Below are 16,326 nucleotides of genomic sequence, written 5' to 3' on the forward strand. Positions count from 1 at the left end.
TGTGATAGTAATTTCAAACACCACCACTTCCTTTTAGGCGAAAGATGTAGCTCTGTTTAGAAGTAATTTAATCAAGTAGGATGAGTGTAAATGTTCTTATCAAATGGATATTAACACATTTCTACTAAAATTGCTTTAAAAATTAAGACATCCCTCTTGGAGTCAAAATCAACCCTAATGGACCACTTTGTTTCACTGCCTACAGTGAGAACCCAGGTCTTCAGCATCGCTTTTCCCTCCCTCTGCATTTCAAGCAGTTTTAACTCAGCAGTGCCAAGTAATGCTCCAACTCTCCTCTCTTTTACCCCAGCAGCTGTCCAGCGACCTGGACTTGCAGTAGCGGGTGCAGGGACTTCCCTGACCTTGGGCAGGATTCTCCGCCCAGGGATACTCAGCGCTGCGCAGGGACTCGCCTCAAGGCAGCGCAACTCAGGTGCCGACTCTGCTTCACCTCCACTTCCCTGGGCTCTCACTAGCACACGGGCCTGTTTGACGAGATGTTATAGAACAATATTCTTACTCCAGTTCAATACCCATTTACTAAACCAGAAATTAAAACCTGAGTACTTGCAGTATGATATGTCTTAACAGTATCAGTTTGCTAAAATCCTTTGCAGGAAAAAGACAATTTTTGTCCTATTTCTGTTCTGATGAAGATACAAGAAACTCAAACAGTTATTCTTACTTTTATCTAAATGGATTCCCTTTCGTTGTAAGGGCCTAGATGCTCATACGGTGTGGGAGCATGCAACACTTAATAGCAGTATCAGAAACTAATTTCTGCATCCCACTCTCTGCCCACTGAAGAGCAGAGACCTTTTGTTTCCTTTCTGCTTATCTTCATCACAGGACTTTGTCAACAGGTTGCCAGAAGCATTCGAGGCTTTTAGTATACTACAGAAATACTGAAGTGCTTATCCCACTTCCCCTCTGTACTTACCACCGTGGCAATGAAGATAGACAAGTAGCACAATTATTGTCTCCCAGGAAAGCAAAAATAACTGCCAAGGACAGAGGTAATGTGTGCTCAGAATTCTTTCCTAATCATTACAGACATGATAGGAAACCCAAAAAATGTCAAGTCACAGAAGACAGCATGACAACATTCAGGACGAAAAAAAAACAAAAAAAAAGAAAAGTAGAAATTGGTCACTGTCATTTAATGTGACTAGGTTTCTATTTTAGTCTACACTTACTCAGGGGAGGAGGGGCGGGGCTGTTGGAAACAAGAGGATGTGGAACAAGAAGCTCTGCAAGGATTTGCAAGTTATACCTTCATATCAATATGCTGGATAATTTTACTCCTAGACAGGTTTCTAACATAATGCAAACATCAAACGAGAGTGGAAACAGCCTACATTGGATAGGTATATATGAGTATTTTAAAAACTAATTCTGGAAACTGACAAAGTTAACAGTAGTTTATGTATCTTCAAAGCCTCAAAGCATTGTTCAATAATTATGTCCCAAGTGATCGTTAATTTCCTCCATTGAAGATGATTCATCTCACTCATCCCCTCCTAGCTCATTGTATTCCAACTCCACATCATTTCTCTCTTCTGAAAATGGTCAGTTTTGCAAAGGAAAAAAACACTTAGCCTAACAACTTCATTGCCAAAAAAAATTACCTTGTGTATACAAAACACATTAAAACATCAGCTATATTTAAAAAAAAAAAACAAACCAAATATAAATGAGAAGTTAGACAGATGTTAGGGTTAAAGTCTCAGAGGCAAACCTTGCTCAGCCCTCTGGGGATTCGCATTCCAACACCGGTTCTTAATTACAGGATCACACACCAGCTTTCCAGAGGGCCACTGTCTCAGTCAGTGCACAAAGTAAAGAAAAAAGAGCAAAAAATATTTATTGAACAAACAAGGATCTGAAGTTTTGCTTAATTTTTATTGTTCAAGGCTCACCTTGAACAGTAAATCTACCGTATTCAAATCCTTCTCTGAAGACAGAACAGACCATGACCAAGTTAATTATTCCAGCACAGTATCCGAGACCTCTACAAATATTAATGAATTCTTTTCACACCACTGTTGTTACAGGAAAGGGCATTAGTACCTCAACTTTACAGGTGAACAACCAAAGCACAGCAGAATTAAGGTTCTAATAAAAAACCTAATAAACTCCCCCCACATTATCCAAGGTGTATCCTGCAAAAACATTTGTTAAAAATTAGCACGCATCACAGGTACTTTACGGCACTACCAAACCTGAACTTTCAGTGCTTTTCCCTATTACGCTGCCCTAACGCAAACCTACCGTAAGCAAACCTTTACCCAGTCCTACCCACCTAGTCTAAGCCCTTGCATTTCCCATTGAGGCCCTAGCTCCTCGCCCCTCTCTCCGGGTTGCTTCTCCCAACCGCTGTCCGTGGCTCCCCTTACCGTGCTCTTCATCCCTGCACCTCGCTCCCTTCCCCTCGAGTCTGAGTCCGTGTAGTGTCCTCGTCCCAGCTTCTCTGCCCGGCCATCACCCGCTCCCTTCTCAGCCTCCAGCTCCTCACCCCAGCTGTTTTTCTTCTCTCCCCTCCACCTGAGCCCTAGTTGCTTTGCCCTGCCTGTCACAGTTCATCTCATCCGACTGCTGCTCACCCCCCACTGCCCAGCACCAGCCTGTATCCTCTCAGGGGAGCCCATTCACCCCAACCAGATTATTGCCACTTTACATACCCAGTCCTTGCCCTTAAATTTCCAGCTTTCAGAGAGGTCCGGGAAGGAAAGGGGGAAAGCAGGAGAAGCACCAGAAATCCCAGAAAGAGTTCAAGACCTTGCTCTCCATCCTGCTGATGGACGCAAGCACAGAAACCTCCCCCGTCAGAGAAGTCACGCTTCCCTCCTTCCTCTTGGGTGCAGCCAGCCCAGCTGTCGATATCTTATTTTAACTTTTGTTTTAGCAGTGCTTTCAAAAGCAGCTTTGACAAAGGCCTGAAAGCAGCGAGGGAACTCTAGCAACTCTCTCGGATGGCGGGCAGCTGCCACAGCTCCTAAGGGCCAGGCTGGAGCTCGTAAAAGCAGGGGGACCATCCCAAGGGATGAGTGCGGAGGACGGGTGAGGATCCCGCTCTCCCAAGGGCTGGGCCCTATTTCTCACCGCCCCGTAAACCTCCATCGCAGGGGAAGACACACGCTGGCCTGGTCCCCACCGCCTCCGTGCAGCCGCAGGTCGTGAGCCACCAGCAGAGGTGCCCGTCACCGCCTTCAGAGCCAGCCAGCCCTTGAAAGCGGATCAGCTTTGAGTAAACCGCCGGTCCTGCTGTCCTCCGGTGAGACGAGGATCTCAGAAGGGAGAGCTCAGCAGAAAGAGAAGGGAAACAGGTCAAAATTTAGCATCGAGGAAGCAGCAATGCCTGAAATGTCACCACAGGATCAGGGCGAAAAGCTGACCCACACCTCAGAGGTAGGTGCTGGTTTTGTTTACGCGTACACAGGCTTTTTATTTGACGGCAACTACCTCTCCCTCCTGAGGTCCCAGGAAAGGCGCCCCACAGGCAAACATGGGGTAAAACCCCAAATTCACCCTGCCCCTGTGGAAACCAGCACAGGCCTTCGTGACAGGGCACGTAACCGGGAAAAAAAAACCCTCCCTCTTCCCTTTTAAAAAAAGAAAGTTCACAACTTCAAGGAGCTTGCAGCATTTCCATGAAGCTATAGCTGTAGCGTGCGGTGAGGCGCAGGGCCTCCCTGTGAGGAGAGGCCGGGACCGGCCCGGGCCGGACACGGCCGGTTCCAGCCGGTTCCAACCGCCTCACCTCAGGGCCCAGCCCAGCCCCTCCTCCTGGCTGGTGGCACCTCAAGGGAAGCGTATTTTAAAAGGGGAAAAAACCCTCATCCGGCTGGAGGGAAGCAGCGAACGGCTGCGCAAGGCACTCGGCTGCGTGCCCAGGCGGGCGGCCGGCAATCCCTGGTAAAAAAAAAAAAAAAAAAAAAAAAAAAAAATTCCTTTTCAACAGCACAAGGGTCACCGTCTGCTTTGCCAAATGCATACCCAGAGGCTCTGCATCACTGCTGCCCCAAAACCTCCCAGCACACCAGCAAGACAGGATATTCAGATATCAGCAGTCATGGAAAAGGTACCGGAGCTACTCTCTTTTACAGAGAAGGCAGCACAAAGATTTCGAGCCACCCGTGTCATGCCATCCTCATTTTTCTGCCACAGGAAGATTTCTGCTCCGTAAAAACGATACTGCTTACACTCGCTGTTTGCTATAAACATACCAGGAGAGATCACACAGAGAGCGACGGCTCTCGTTGCATTATCTCACTTAAAGAGGGACCCACACCCTGAACTCCAAAATTAAAGTTTCTCTCTCCTACCCACTGCAGACCTCCCCGCTGTCCACCCCAGGAAGAGTAATTGCAAGTTTCATCCTGGAGCCATTATCTGCTGCCCCTCATTCAGTCCCTGGCTCTTCTCTGGGCTCTGCAGCTCGCGCGCCTTGCACGTTATGCTGGCCTAACTGAGCTTTAACACTTGAAGTGGATTAAAACCTTAGCCATAGCACACAGGTCACTGAGACTCGGGTGAGAAGGTGTTCACACACGGACAAACGACGGCAGCAGCCTACTCACCTGGCCCCTGAATTTACTGAGCGCACCTCAGTGCTGAGCTCCTGCCCCACGCACGTAGCCAGGGCATAACGAGCGGATCCTGAAGACCGTCCTAGCAGCAGCAGAGCTAAAGTTCCCGATATAAAGGGTACATGCCCACTCCTGACCACAAGATCAACTTGTGCACTTTTCCTTATCCACCAATCTCAAAGTGTAGCAAAGCTGGCTAGCGAACAAAGCCCTTCAACTTTGGCACCGCAAAAGCTGACTTTTAGGACTCGGACTCCTCGAGTGGGATCTGGAAACACCTCCACTCTCTAAGCGAGGAATTAGCAAGTCAAGGAGGAAGGTGTTGAAAAAAAATCACGACCCGTAACACACTGAGAGGAAACACCGACAGGGAGGGTTGTACGGCATCTGGAAGCTCAAGCGAGTCTGCCAGGAGGCACCTCTACCCGCCTTGGGACCGCAGCTTTGCTCTCTCTCTTTTGACCTGAAGCAGGACGGCCCTTTTGTTTCAGGAACTCAACAAGATTCACTCCTTTCTCACAAAACCATCGCCTTTGTGCTTTAAGATACTTGTTAGTCTTTCACCTTTCCTGTCGGAGCCACGACTGTACAGAAGACAACTCGGCAGTCACTATTACAAAGTGGGAAGAAGGAGCACGACTGAACTCTGTGCTGCAGGAGGTGCGGGCCAGGTGTTTCTCTCTTCTAAATCCAGCGGTGGTTTAATAAAAGTAAAGAAGCAGTCAAGGAAGAAAGGGCTACATATAGCTAGACTTTTAACAGTACGCGGTGGTTTATTTTACTGAGTGCTATACATAGTATACATAGTAAAAAGACCATTACTAATTTAAAGACTAAGTTGAAAAATACTGCCAGATTGCCAGGAAAGGAAACAGCAAAGCCTTAATAAACTTCTTGGGGGAACTGCTTTATATGTAAAGGCTTTAAGCCTCTGTTAGCTCAAAGGAGATGTTGAGAGAAGAAGAATTAAAAAGAAATGGGCATAGCTGACAGGTTGTAAAAGGAATAAAATTTTACTTCCCCAACGAGAACTGAGCACAGAACAGAAGTCAGACTGGTTAAAGTAATCACATCATGTAACAGCTAGGCTAAAAATTGGGCCCAGTCTACCTAGAAACAGGACGACCAGTTAAGCGCCTCCTGTTGCCTTATTTATAACGACAGCCTTTCTCTGCCACTGAACTCAAGATCCTGCTGAGGTTTCCACCTACAGGGTCAAAACAAGACCTGCTTCCCTGCCATCTGAAACATAGAAGAGGACTGAGCCCCACTAAGTGAGCCATGGCTCAGCGTTTCTTCACGTGCTAAAATTTATACTACAATCCTGTTCAAGAAGTCTCAGTATCATTCTGTCACGTTCGTAAGATACTATTTACAGATGTCTTTCACTCAACGTTTGTAAGGTGCTATTGTAATGCATTAGGTGGACGATGAATATTTTCAATACATTTCTTTCAGGTAGATTTCCCACCCAGCCCCAGCACTGTTTCCTCGAATTCTTTGGACTCCGGGTTGGAGACGAGGAGATGTGGGGTCAGACGCCAGGATCTTGGGTGCCCCATTCCTCAAGAGCACTCTAGTCAAGCACCTCCACTCTCCCTCCTTAGTCCCTTCGTGCTAGAGCAACCCATCTGGACACAGAGACTTTTTTCCACACTCTTGTTCATAGAAATAAAAGACAACTAATTTAAACTCCATAATGTTAGGGATCTTAAGAGTCAGACTGTTTGCAGAATTGCAGTCACGAGTTATGTATCTACACTTCATCTAATTCACGCTGTCAGCACTTACACTGCTTTTTGGATTCCCTCATCCCCATTTCACAGAGTACGGAACTGAAACGCACAAATAACGGAACTGATCAATCAAAAATCCAGCTGAAATACTCCAATAATCAAAGTCCATGCCCAACAAGACCACTCAGGTGACTACACTTAATTATAGGTTTCTGTGCTTTTCTGAATTAAGAACAGATTTGCTTGCCCAAAGGCAACCCACATCTCTCAATCGCCACTTTGGTTCTATCACGCTGTCACACAATTTGCAACAGAGCTGAATTTGTTTCTCTGCCTGTAAAGCTGCCTCACACAGAAATCAGAGTTTCAGCTGTTGCTACCAATATTATTACAAAACCAGAATACTCCACTGACTTCACTGAGGTTGTCTTGGACTGAAATCACTAACTGCCCAGGGAAAAGAGTCTTTCTACATTTTGGCTAGGATAAAATCAAATCATGACATCACTCCCCAGAAACTTTGTAACAAACACTATGTCACTTACTGTAAGAGAGCTAACATCACTGATCAAAAAGCTAATAAAAATAATAGTTTCTTTTGTGCATGTCTTCCCATCACCCCCCTCCCTCATTTCTTCTTTTTGCCTCTAAATGCAATGGAAAAAATGCTCAAACTTACAAAGCTTTCCGTTTCAAAGAGTTTAATTCACAGAAAAAGAATCTTGCTTCGGAGAACATATCCATATTTTCACTACAGCTCTACACAGAACTGTCTGGGTTGGGGAAAAATTACCATTTCTCTATCTCAAAGATGTAGACTTCCAGTGACACACAAAGGAACACTCTCACTTTGAACAGCTCTAGTAAAGCCATTATAGGAAATACGTCTTACAAGACAGAAAATGATCCACGGGGAACCTTTGTGTAAGCCCAGAGCCCTGTTACATTGCTGTAAGGACACTGCCAAAGGCGGCAGGCAAAACTGTCCCTGTGAAAAACGCACGCCAGAGAACACGCTCACAAACTCTTCTCACTTCCTAAACTAGGAAATCCCCAGCAGTGAAAGCCTACGAGTGAAGACATCTTCTAACGTGGCTCCGTGTTCAGCAATCAGCCTGCCAGGTGAAGCAGGTCCTCCCCTGCCCAGAACCCCAGAGACAACACTGGAGCAGTGCGGCACAGCATGTATTAACTATTCACATACGGTAAGAACTAATCAAAGCGAAGCTTTGCTGAAAGGACCGCATCTTGGCGACTGGAATAGCTGGTCCAAGGGGATACAGTAATTTTGAAACCAAGTACTAACTTCCAGTCTTTTCTCTCCACTGGGAGTGTCACGTTGGCTGGGGGGTTTTGTGAATCTCTGTGGGAAAACTTAGACATAGCAGCTATCCATACGTTGCCCCACATTCTGTATCGGTTTTACTGTATGGCGAGATAAAAATCAAAATTAAGTATCTCCTGGTTCCAGCCAAAGGACCTGGCACACAGCCAAACGGCAGTTGTAAAGTCACCACTGTTAATAAAAGCGAATTCGTACAGCTGCCGACATACTGCTGACATTTAACAAGTAACAGATACGAACGAGAAGGGAAGCAGCCAACGGGGCGGCCTCGGACCTCCATCCCGTCTGACAGCAGCAGCAAAAGACCCCTTGCAGACAGACCTCTCTCAGGATGGAGTAAAAGACCAAAGGTCTTCAAGTCTTCTCCCAGCCCAAGGGCTCATGAGCCTAACCGAAGAGAGTAATGTTGCCAAGCCATCTTCCAAGAAGTTTTATACTAGAGGCGATATCCAAGCACAGGGCTACTTCTGCGTCCATTAGCCAGAACAATTTCCATTGTGGAAATTAAAAAAAGCTTTATTTACCTAACTACAGACTTGGAATTGCTTATTCACTTTGTACAGAGAATTTTTGTTCATTGCTTCCCATGAACATCTATCCTCCAATTTATCTGCTCATGTGAATTTTACAAGCTCTACCTTTTTTACACTAGTCCTCTCTAAGTTACTAAACTACAGGTGGGGTCCTCCAAGGCAAAAAGAACTGAATATCCGTAACATCCTCACCATTAGCCTTTCAAAGCTACTTTCAGTATCAATGGTTTCAATCGCTGTCCTGAAAAACACATCTCAGTCTTCTTCCCTGCAGCTCTGACCACCAGTCTGTGAAAACTCACCATGACAGTTTGTCAGCGCGCTTGCGATTAGCTGCATGGAATAGCAATTGGAAATACTAAAATATTTTAAGTCAGTTAGGCCCTCGCAGTCCTTAGAGAATGACTGTGCTTTAATACGGTTTGTCCATAATACACAAACCCGGAGTCACGATATCAAAAGAAAACAATTTGTCGTGGTTTAACCCCAGCCAGCAACTAAGCACCATGCAGCCTCCCACTCACTCCCCCCCATCCAGTGGGATGGGGGAGAAAAGCGGGAAAAAGTAGTAAAACTCCTGGGTTGAGATAAGACAGTTTAATAGAACAGAAAAGAAGAAACTAATAATGATAATGATAACATTAATAAAATGACAACAGTAGTAATAAAAGGATTGGAATGTACAAATGATGCGCAGGGCCATTGCTCACCACCCGCCGACCGACAGCCCGCCAGTCTCCGAGCGGCGATTCCCTGCCCCCCCCACTTCCCGGTTCCTATACTGGGATGGGACGTCCCATGGTATGGAATACACCGTTGGCCAGTTTGGGTCAGGTGCCCTGGCTGCGTCCTGTGCCAACTTCTTGTGCCCCTCCAGCTTTCTCGCTGGCTGGGCATGAGGAGCTGAAAAATCCTTGACTATGGTCTAAACACTACTGAGCACCAACTGAAAACATCCGTGTTATCAACATTCTTCGCATGCTGAACTCAAAACACAGCACGGTACCAGCTACTGGGAAGACAGTTAGCTCTATCCCATCTGAAACCAGGACACAATTGACATCTTTAAATTAATGTCCTGGTTTCAGCTGGGATGGAGTTAATTTTCTTCCCAGTAGCTGCCACAGTGGTTTTGGATTTAGTGCAAGAATGATGTTGGTAACACACCGATGTTTTAGTTGTTGCTACGTAGCACTTAACATAAGTCAAGGATTTTTCAGTTTCCCGTGTTCTGGCAGCAAGCAGGTGTACAAGAAGCTGGGAGGGAGCACGGCCAGGACAGCTGACCCGAACGAGCCAAAGGGATGTTCCATGCCACAGGACGTCACGCCCAGTGTATAAACTGGGGGGGTTGGCCGGGAGGGGGGGATCGCTGCTGGGGCATCGGTCAGCAGGTGGTGGGCAATTGCATTGTGCATCACTTGTCTTTTCTTGAGTCTAATTTCTCTCTTTTTTTTATATTCCTTTATACAAATATAATAACAATAATTATAATGAAATCATTATTTTTAGTTATTAAACTGTTCTTATCTCAACCCACAAGTTTTAATTTCCCCCCCCCCCGATTCTCCTCCTCATCCCACTAGGAGTGGGGAGGAGTAAGCGAGCGGCTGCGTGGTGCTTGGTTGCTGGCTGGGTTTAGGTTTAAACCGTGACAATGAATAAATTAATGCTCTTCTTCTGGACATTAATCTGGGAATCTGTGAAAATTATGCTACTCGTATCACACAAGATTGGAGATATGACTAACAAATTCTGAGAAGGTCTCCAGAAGTCTCTCTGCTCTGGCTTCTAAACTGGCCTTGGCCAGGTAAGGGACGAACTAAGATTATAGACCCGCTTCTTGTATTACTTACAACAAAGTCAGTTAGCCCTGCAGATCCAGAACTAAAGCTAAATGAGATCATAATCGTTTGGCTCTAAAAACAGCTACAGAGGGCAGGTATCCAAAAGTGAGACTCTAACATGCACACTTCAACACAGAGTAAAGCGCAGCAAAGAAAAAACAAACATAGGAAGCCTCCACAATAAAAACGTTCCCAACTGTGCTTCAATGTGCATGTTAATCTCAACTGATATAAATGTCTTTCTGGCCTAATAAGCCTGTTGTAGCAACTCAGTGCTTCCACACCATGGGACGTTGTCTCTTAATCTGGACCTCACTTAAGTCCATGGTAAAACTTGTTAATTCATCCACAATTTCACTTACCACAAATACTTATTAATTCACCCAGAATTTCACTCGCTACAAATAAAAAAAAATTAAAAAAAAAAAAAAACAAAAAAAACCAAAAAAACCACCCCCACCACCATTATAAAACACTTCACAAGCATTATCTTAGAATATTGAATGATAAAAACCACAAAGTGACTTATCCTGCACCTGGTACTCAGCTTGGACAGTTAAATATAATACTGTTTAATTTTCTCACTTTAACAGTTTCCACAAAGTTGGTGAGAGACTTGCTACATGTTACTAATCAGCGTCAACACATTTAATGCTTTCTTATAGTTACAGAGCTGCAGCTGTGTGTGTCTCTGCATGTACAATCACAGAAAGAAAGTACACAGGAGTACAACCGAGTCCGTGCCTTGGAACCGCTCTGACATATTTAGTTAGAAATAAATTTTGGCTAATATTGAAAACCTAACCAAAAATACTTTCCTAAAGATCTCTAACCTCAACTACCTGACAGCACAGTAAACAAACAAACAAACAAAATCTGTATTTCAGGAAAGCAACAAGGACTATTTCCAAAAAATAAAAATAAAAGAAAGCAACAGTTAAGTAAGACCACGATTAGAGGGAATGAGGCATCAAAAAAGCTCTTACGAGCTCATACAGACAGAAGTAAGATAAGAGAATTGAGGATGTTTGTCTTACCTTGGAACAAAAATGCTTTGCTGGCATTGTGTAGTCCCGACACTTGTGTTACCCCAAGAGTTGTATTCACCAGATCCAGTTCTGTGATGATATCAATTTGTAAGTCAGGATCCATTCCAAATCCTACAGCTGTTGGGGGCAGGGAAGAGAGAAAGAGAGAGAGAGTTAGATCAATTTTTATTTCAAATCAGGTAATGAAAAGAAAGGAGAAGAATATCTAGTGCAGGCATTTCTAGTACTTTCACACTCACACATGCGCTGTGTACAGTAATTACTTATAAGACAGTAACTCCGCATCAGGAAAGAGAAGATATTCTTTTCCAATTCTTTCAACTAAACTATTTCCACAGATTTTACTACCCACAAGTTAAAACGTTCTAAAACTGATACATTAATCCAGTCGCTTCATAAGGCTAAAGCAATAAACAAACAAAAGCATAACCACCTAGGCAAAAACATGAAAGAGATTTGCAGCATTCATCTTTTGGCCACACTATTTCCAGGGAGACGCGAGGACTGAAGATTCCTCTCACACTTCATACCTAGCTGCGACTAACCTATCGGGCCCCACAACTCCTAGTCTAAACGTATTCCCAACTGGACAAAATGACCCTGGAGGAGATACGGTAGCAGGGCAAAGAACGCCATCGTGTAATGCAAGAGCCCTGGCTGACTCCCAAAACTGTTTGGTGCTGCTTCGGAAGCGCACCTCCGTATTTCAGCACAGCCGGTGCCTGTGAAGCGTGCCAAAGCCTACCTACAAATAGCAGACATTCATTCACCTAAACCAGCAGTAGCACCTTCTGGTCTGCAGGAGCACCTACTGGAGAAGCATAAATCTAAACCAAAACTTCAGAAATGGCTTATGCCCAGGAAAAGACTTGGCATTCCTTGAACTGGTAGGGACCTGATGGGATTGACAGAAAAGACACACACTCAAGCAGTTTGAAGTTGCTGTGTTCAAAGGTTCAGGACAGCTTGATGGTTATGACACGCCAAGTTCCTTAAACATACCTCCTTTCTCTAGGGATGGGAAGAGGCCAGCCTGACCGCGGTGTCTCTCTCAATACAGCAGTTAAGTGTGGCACGAGATCTGTGCCAGCGACATGGGTCAAATATCTCGTGTGGGACTCGAGCACCTTCCTAACGAAATTTTTCCACTGGCTTCGTTAGTAACAGGAACAGGCTCCAAGAACAAAATCCTGACACAGCTGAAGTCAATGGTGAAAGTTCCACTGACTTCCGTGGAGCAAGGACATTGCCTGTAAAGCACATCCAGATTGATTTCCACCGAGTGGACTTCATGTTCAGGTCTAAATTGACTCATTTGTTATTCCAGGACCGTGCTTCTGGATCAGTTAAGCAGCAAATATTCTAGTTTGAGTCTTTGAAAGGCTCTAAGAAATTACTGAGGTGTACAGACCGAACAAGAAGTTACGTGTTCTACTCGTAAATCATCTGTACCACAGCACTTTCTCCTTTCCGTTACTCAAGGATTAAAACTTGTTGGAATAATGTGCTGTGCTAATGCAGAGGATTCTGCTGCTGCACAAGAGGCAGAGTAGTAAAAAATACTGAAAAGACAGCAGCTTTAGGAGGTCTCTAGCAACCTTACTCTACAAGGAAAATTAAGCTCTAGAGGCATCCGGCAGAAGCGAAGCTCCAAGAGTGCCGACATATCCGAGTGAGTACGTACACGGTGCTGTCGTAAGGATGTGGGGATAAGCACCTTTTTGTAGAAAATTATAATTAGAGAATATGAACCCAGATAAAACTTCTCCAAAGGTAAGTACTTCCCAGATAATCAGCACCATCATCAGGCTTTTCGTACTAGTTCACCGCCCCCCCCCCAGACACTCAGGCACTGAACGGCCACAACTGACACCGTGCACGCTGACGGACTAAGAACACCTTCCGCTTCTAGAACAAACACTGGCATCAAAAACACAGCCAGCCAGCTCTTCTGGTCCCAAACCAGTCGCACATAGTCCAGATGCTGCTGAAGAAATGTACCCATCCTGCTCTAGTCAATCTTTGCCAGCGACTGCTTTCCTTCAGCGTACCTGCCTCTGATCAACAGGAGAGAACTTATTGACCTATTGATTCCCAACCTACAGCAACTCTTCCAGCGCAAGGGCTGCAACCTACAAACTCCAGACCCAAACACCTATATAAATATGGGGCACAGCCTTTCTGGGGAGGGGGGGGGGAACCCACACACCACAAAACATAAACCCAAAGATTGTTTTAGAAGAAAAACAGAAAGACTTATTACTTGTCCTAAGATTTTCACTCAGAAGAAAAGCAGCACACCGTCAATTGCGTGAACTTACCTATCAGTAAAGACAGAGCCTGCTGTCCCTGCCAAGGACAGAGTATGCTGTTCCTCATTTGAAAGGGGGTTAAATCTATTCAGATCGGGGAAAATCCTCCTAAAATGAAGGGAGGTCGAGTAGGGCCTAAAACTTGCTCAACAGAAAGGACAAACTATGTCCAGCAAGACAAATCTTGACCCCATTAAAGTCAGTGAAAGCTCTGCCACAGACATCAACCGGGTGAGGACAGAAACCACATCTAGCAAGTATAGGCACTCCCATAAATCACAGTAGCTCCACTGCTCTATTAAAGCTGTTTATTCCAGCCTGAATACCCAAGGCTCAACAAGTATAGATCACTGTAGCTCCGCAGGCTTCGATTTATGCCAGTGAAGGATCTCGTGTGACAACTTCAGTGTGCCCCCTTCCAGCTTTTAAAATGCTTTCAGAAAGAGAGACTATTTCTAATGTCACAGCAACTATTTAGCAAGAGCCTACGCTGCTTTAAATACCTAGTCGTTTTCCTGTGCTGGCTCTTCAAACTGCAGCAGGCGCTCAAAAGCTTAGTTAATAATTAATAAACAACAAATCAGCAGCTTCAGTATGATAACCAAGTCTCCTTTTCCCCTGTGGTCTCTCGCAGTCTATCGGAAAGATACCACAGGCATATCAACCGCGCTTGCACCTAGTATTTTATGCCACCTCTCTTCAGCGGAACAAGAAGCTGGAAACACCGTTTCTTTCTGAAGTCAAAATTAACCATCAACCCGTCTGCTCTCGCTGGAGAACTGTGCAAAGCTTGGGCCCGATTCTGACCGATACCGCTTTCAATTCCTATTTAAAGTAATTGGGCCATTCCCCCCAGATCAGTGGCTTACACAAGCAAAACTCCAAACGATTCAGTCAGGTGGGCGGGAGTAGAAATCATCTCGGGACTCGGTGGATTTGGCCCAACGTGAACTGAAGGCACTACAGTAGATTAGAGGATTAAGCCATATAATTATGAATGATGTCACCAGGAAATCCCTAAAAGAAATTAATTCTGCCTTACAGCTCCGACAGCTTGTATTCTCTGCTTGCGCCTTTAGCACCTACACGCAGGCACCAGCAATCGTGCCACGCTCCATCTAGCTAATGTGCAGCCATGCAACGTATGCAGCGCATTTATAATTTCCTCGACATGTCTAACGTGCTATTCGGGGATGGAAAAACTTTAAGCGAAAGCCCACTCAACACAACCGAGTCATTTCCACGTACCCGTGCGCAATCGTTCAAACGGTAAAGAGTGAGCTCTAGGAGAGGCATTTTGCTCTCTCCTCTCGCAGCTTCAGCGGCAATTGTTGCACACAAAGAACTTTCCGAGCAGCTTCGCGATTCCGAGTAGCGGAGTTTCGGGTCCTACCGACCCTTTCGAACATCGGTGTGCGCTACTGGTGGTAAGACCGCTACAAAGGGGACGGGGGCTATTTTCTTCCAACTATTTTTCTGTCACGCCTCTCGAGATCCGTAGATGTTGAGGAGGTAATAACGACTCGCGGAATAATTACAATTTTAAAACACGGATTCCTTCGCACTTCTGATAACCGTGCTGGGTAATCTCCTTGAGAACAGCTACAAGCACCGTGGAAAAACGCGTCCCCCCACCCCGGGAGCTCCAAGCCCCGGAGAAAGAGCGGTACCCGGGGCACGGGGCCAGAGAACAAAGCCTCCACAAGCAACGACAAACGGTCGGAATAGCGGAGCGGGCACAGCACCGGCAGGAATAACGCGTTTTCTTTCCGCCAGCCCCGCTCCCCGCCGGCAGCACCCCCGCCCCGCCCGGCCGGAGCCCCGGCGCTGCCAGCCCGCTCCGCCCGCCCCCCGTTCGGCCGGTCCTTGGGCGTCCCACGCCGCTTACGGATAAAAAAGAACAAAAAAAACCCCAACAAAAAAAAACAACTTTCCCTCGCCTACCCCACGGCCCCCGGGGTAGGGAAACGAGCCGGGCTGAGCCCCGCGGAACCCCCAGGAACGCCCGGGCCTCCCCCCCCACCCCCTCACCGCGGCAGAACCGGGACCGCTCCCCCTCCTCCGCCACCTTCCCAAAGTTCCCCTCCCGGCCCCCGACCCCTCGCTTTCCCCAAAGTGGGGGGGGGGAAGGCGACGAGAAGCGGCTCCTCACCTGCCCCGGCGGCGACCGCACACGCCCAGAGAAGCGAGAAAAGCCCCATCGGCTCGGCTCAGGAGGCACCCAGCCTCCCACCCACCCTCCGCTCCGCTGCCGGCAGCTACCGCGGAGCCGCCGCCGAGCCCCTCAGCGGAACCGAGCGCAGGCTCCGAAGCGCGGAGCGGCTCCGACAAGCGGCGGCGGCGGCGGCTCCGCCCGCTGCCCAGGCGCGGCCCCCGACGCCCCCGCAGCGGGGGCTCCCCGCCCGCCGTGACGCGTGGAGCTCGTTCTCTCTCTCCCCACCCCAACCCCACCCCAACCCCACTCCACACCCCGTGGGTCTCGCCAGCGCCGCCGCCCGGTCACGGTGTAAAACTCCCACGGGGCTTCATCCCCCCCCCCCCCACCCCGGACCGGGGAATTTCCCCGAGGTAACACACCCCCCCACAGCCCGCGGGTGGGTGCACGGTGCGGCCACGCAGCTCTCGGCGCTCTCCGGCCTAAAAATAGTAAGCGTCAACCCTTATTAACTATTTAGTCTTAGGAATAATTCATGCCCGCTATGAATAAACAAAAAGGAGTTCCGAGACGGAGTACGGAATTCTGTAGCGTTCGCTCGGGCTTCTGGCGTGTCCTTGCTCGACTCGCTTAACTGCTCTTTCGTGCCTTTAAAGTGTAAAAGAGAGGTAAAGTATTTAAAGGTACTCGTGAGTCATCTGGGAAGCTGCTCTGATGGCGGTTTTAAAACCCACCTTCAAATATTTCTTCCCTCCAGCCT

General features: G+C 46.9%; 1 protein-coding gene across 2 annotated transcripts in view; it reads right to left on the bottom strand.

Annotated features, from left to right (window-relative positions):
- NELL1 (neural EGFL like 1) overlaps positions 1 to 15,693 on the bottom strand; it is a 299,533-nt gene extending 283,840 nt beyond the window's left edge. Inside the window, exons 1-2 of one of the 2 annotated variants that reach the window (XM_049821020.1) lie at positions 15,564 to 15,693; positions 11,088 to 11,216 (exon numbers count right to left, since the gene is read on the bottom strand). In XM_049821020.1, the coding sequence (XP_049676977.1) occupies positions 11,088 to 11,216; positions 15,564 to 15,612 (178 nt within the window). In that variant the 5' untranslated portion in view covers positions 15,613 to 15,693. The remainder of the gene's footprint in view (positions 1 to 11,087; positions 11,217 to 15,563) is intronic. The other variant, XM_049821021.1, reaches the window with a different exon arrangement.
- Positions 15,694 to 16,326: the final 633 nt, after the last annotated feature.

The sequence above is a fragment of the Accipiter gentilis genome, chromosome 17, assembly GCF_929443795.1.
Source record: "Accipiter gentilis chromosome 17, bAccGen1.1, whole genome shotgun sequence".
Classification (NCBI taxonomy): domain Eukaryota; kingdom Metazoa; phylum Chordata; class Aves; order Accipitriformes; family Accipitridae; genus Astur; species Astur gentilis.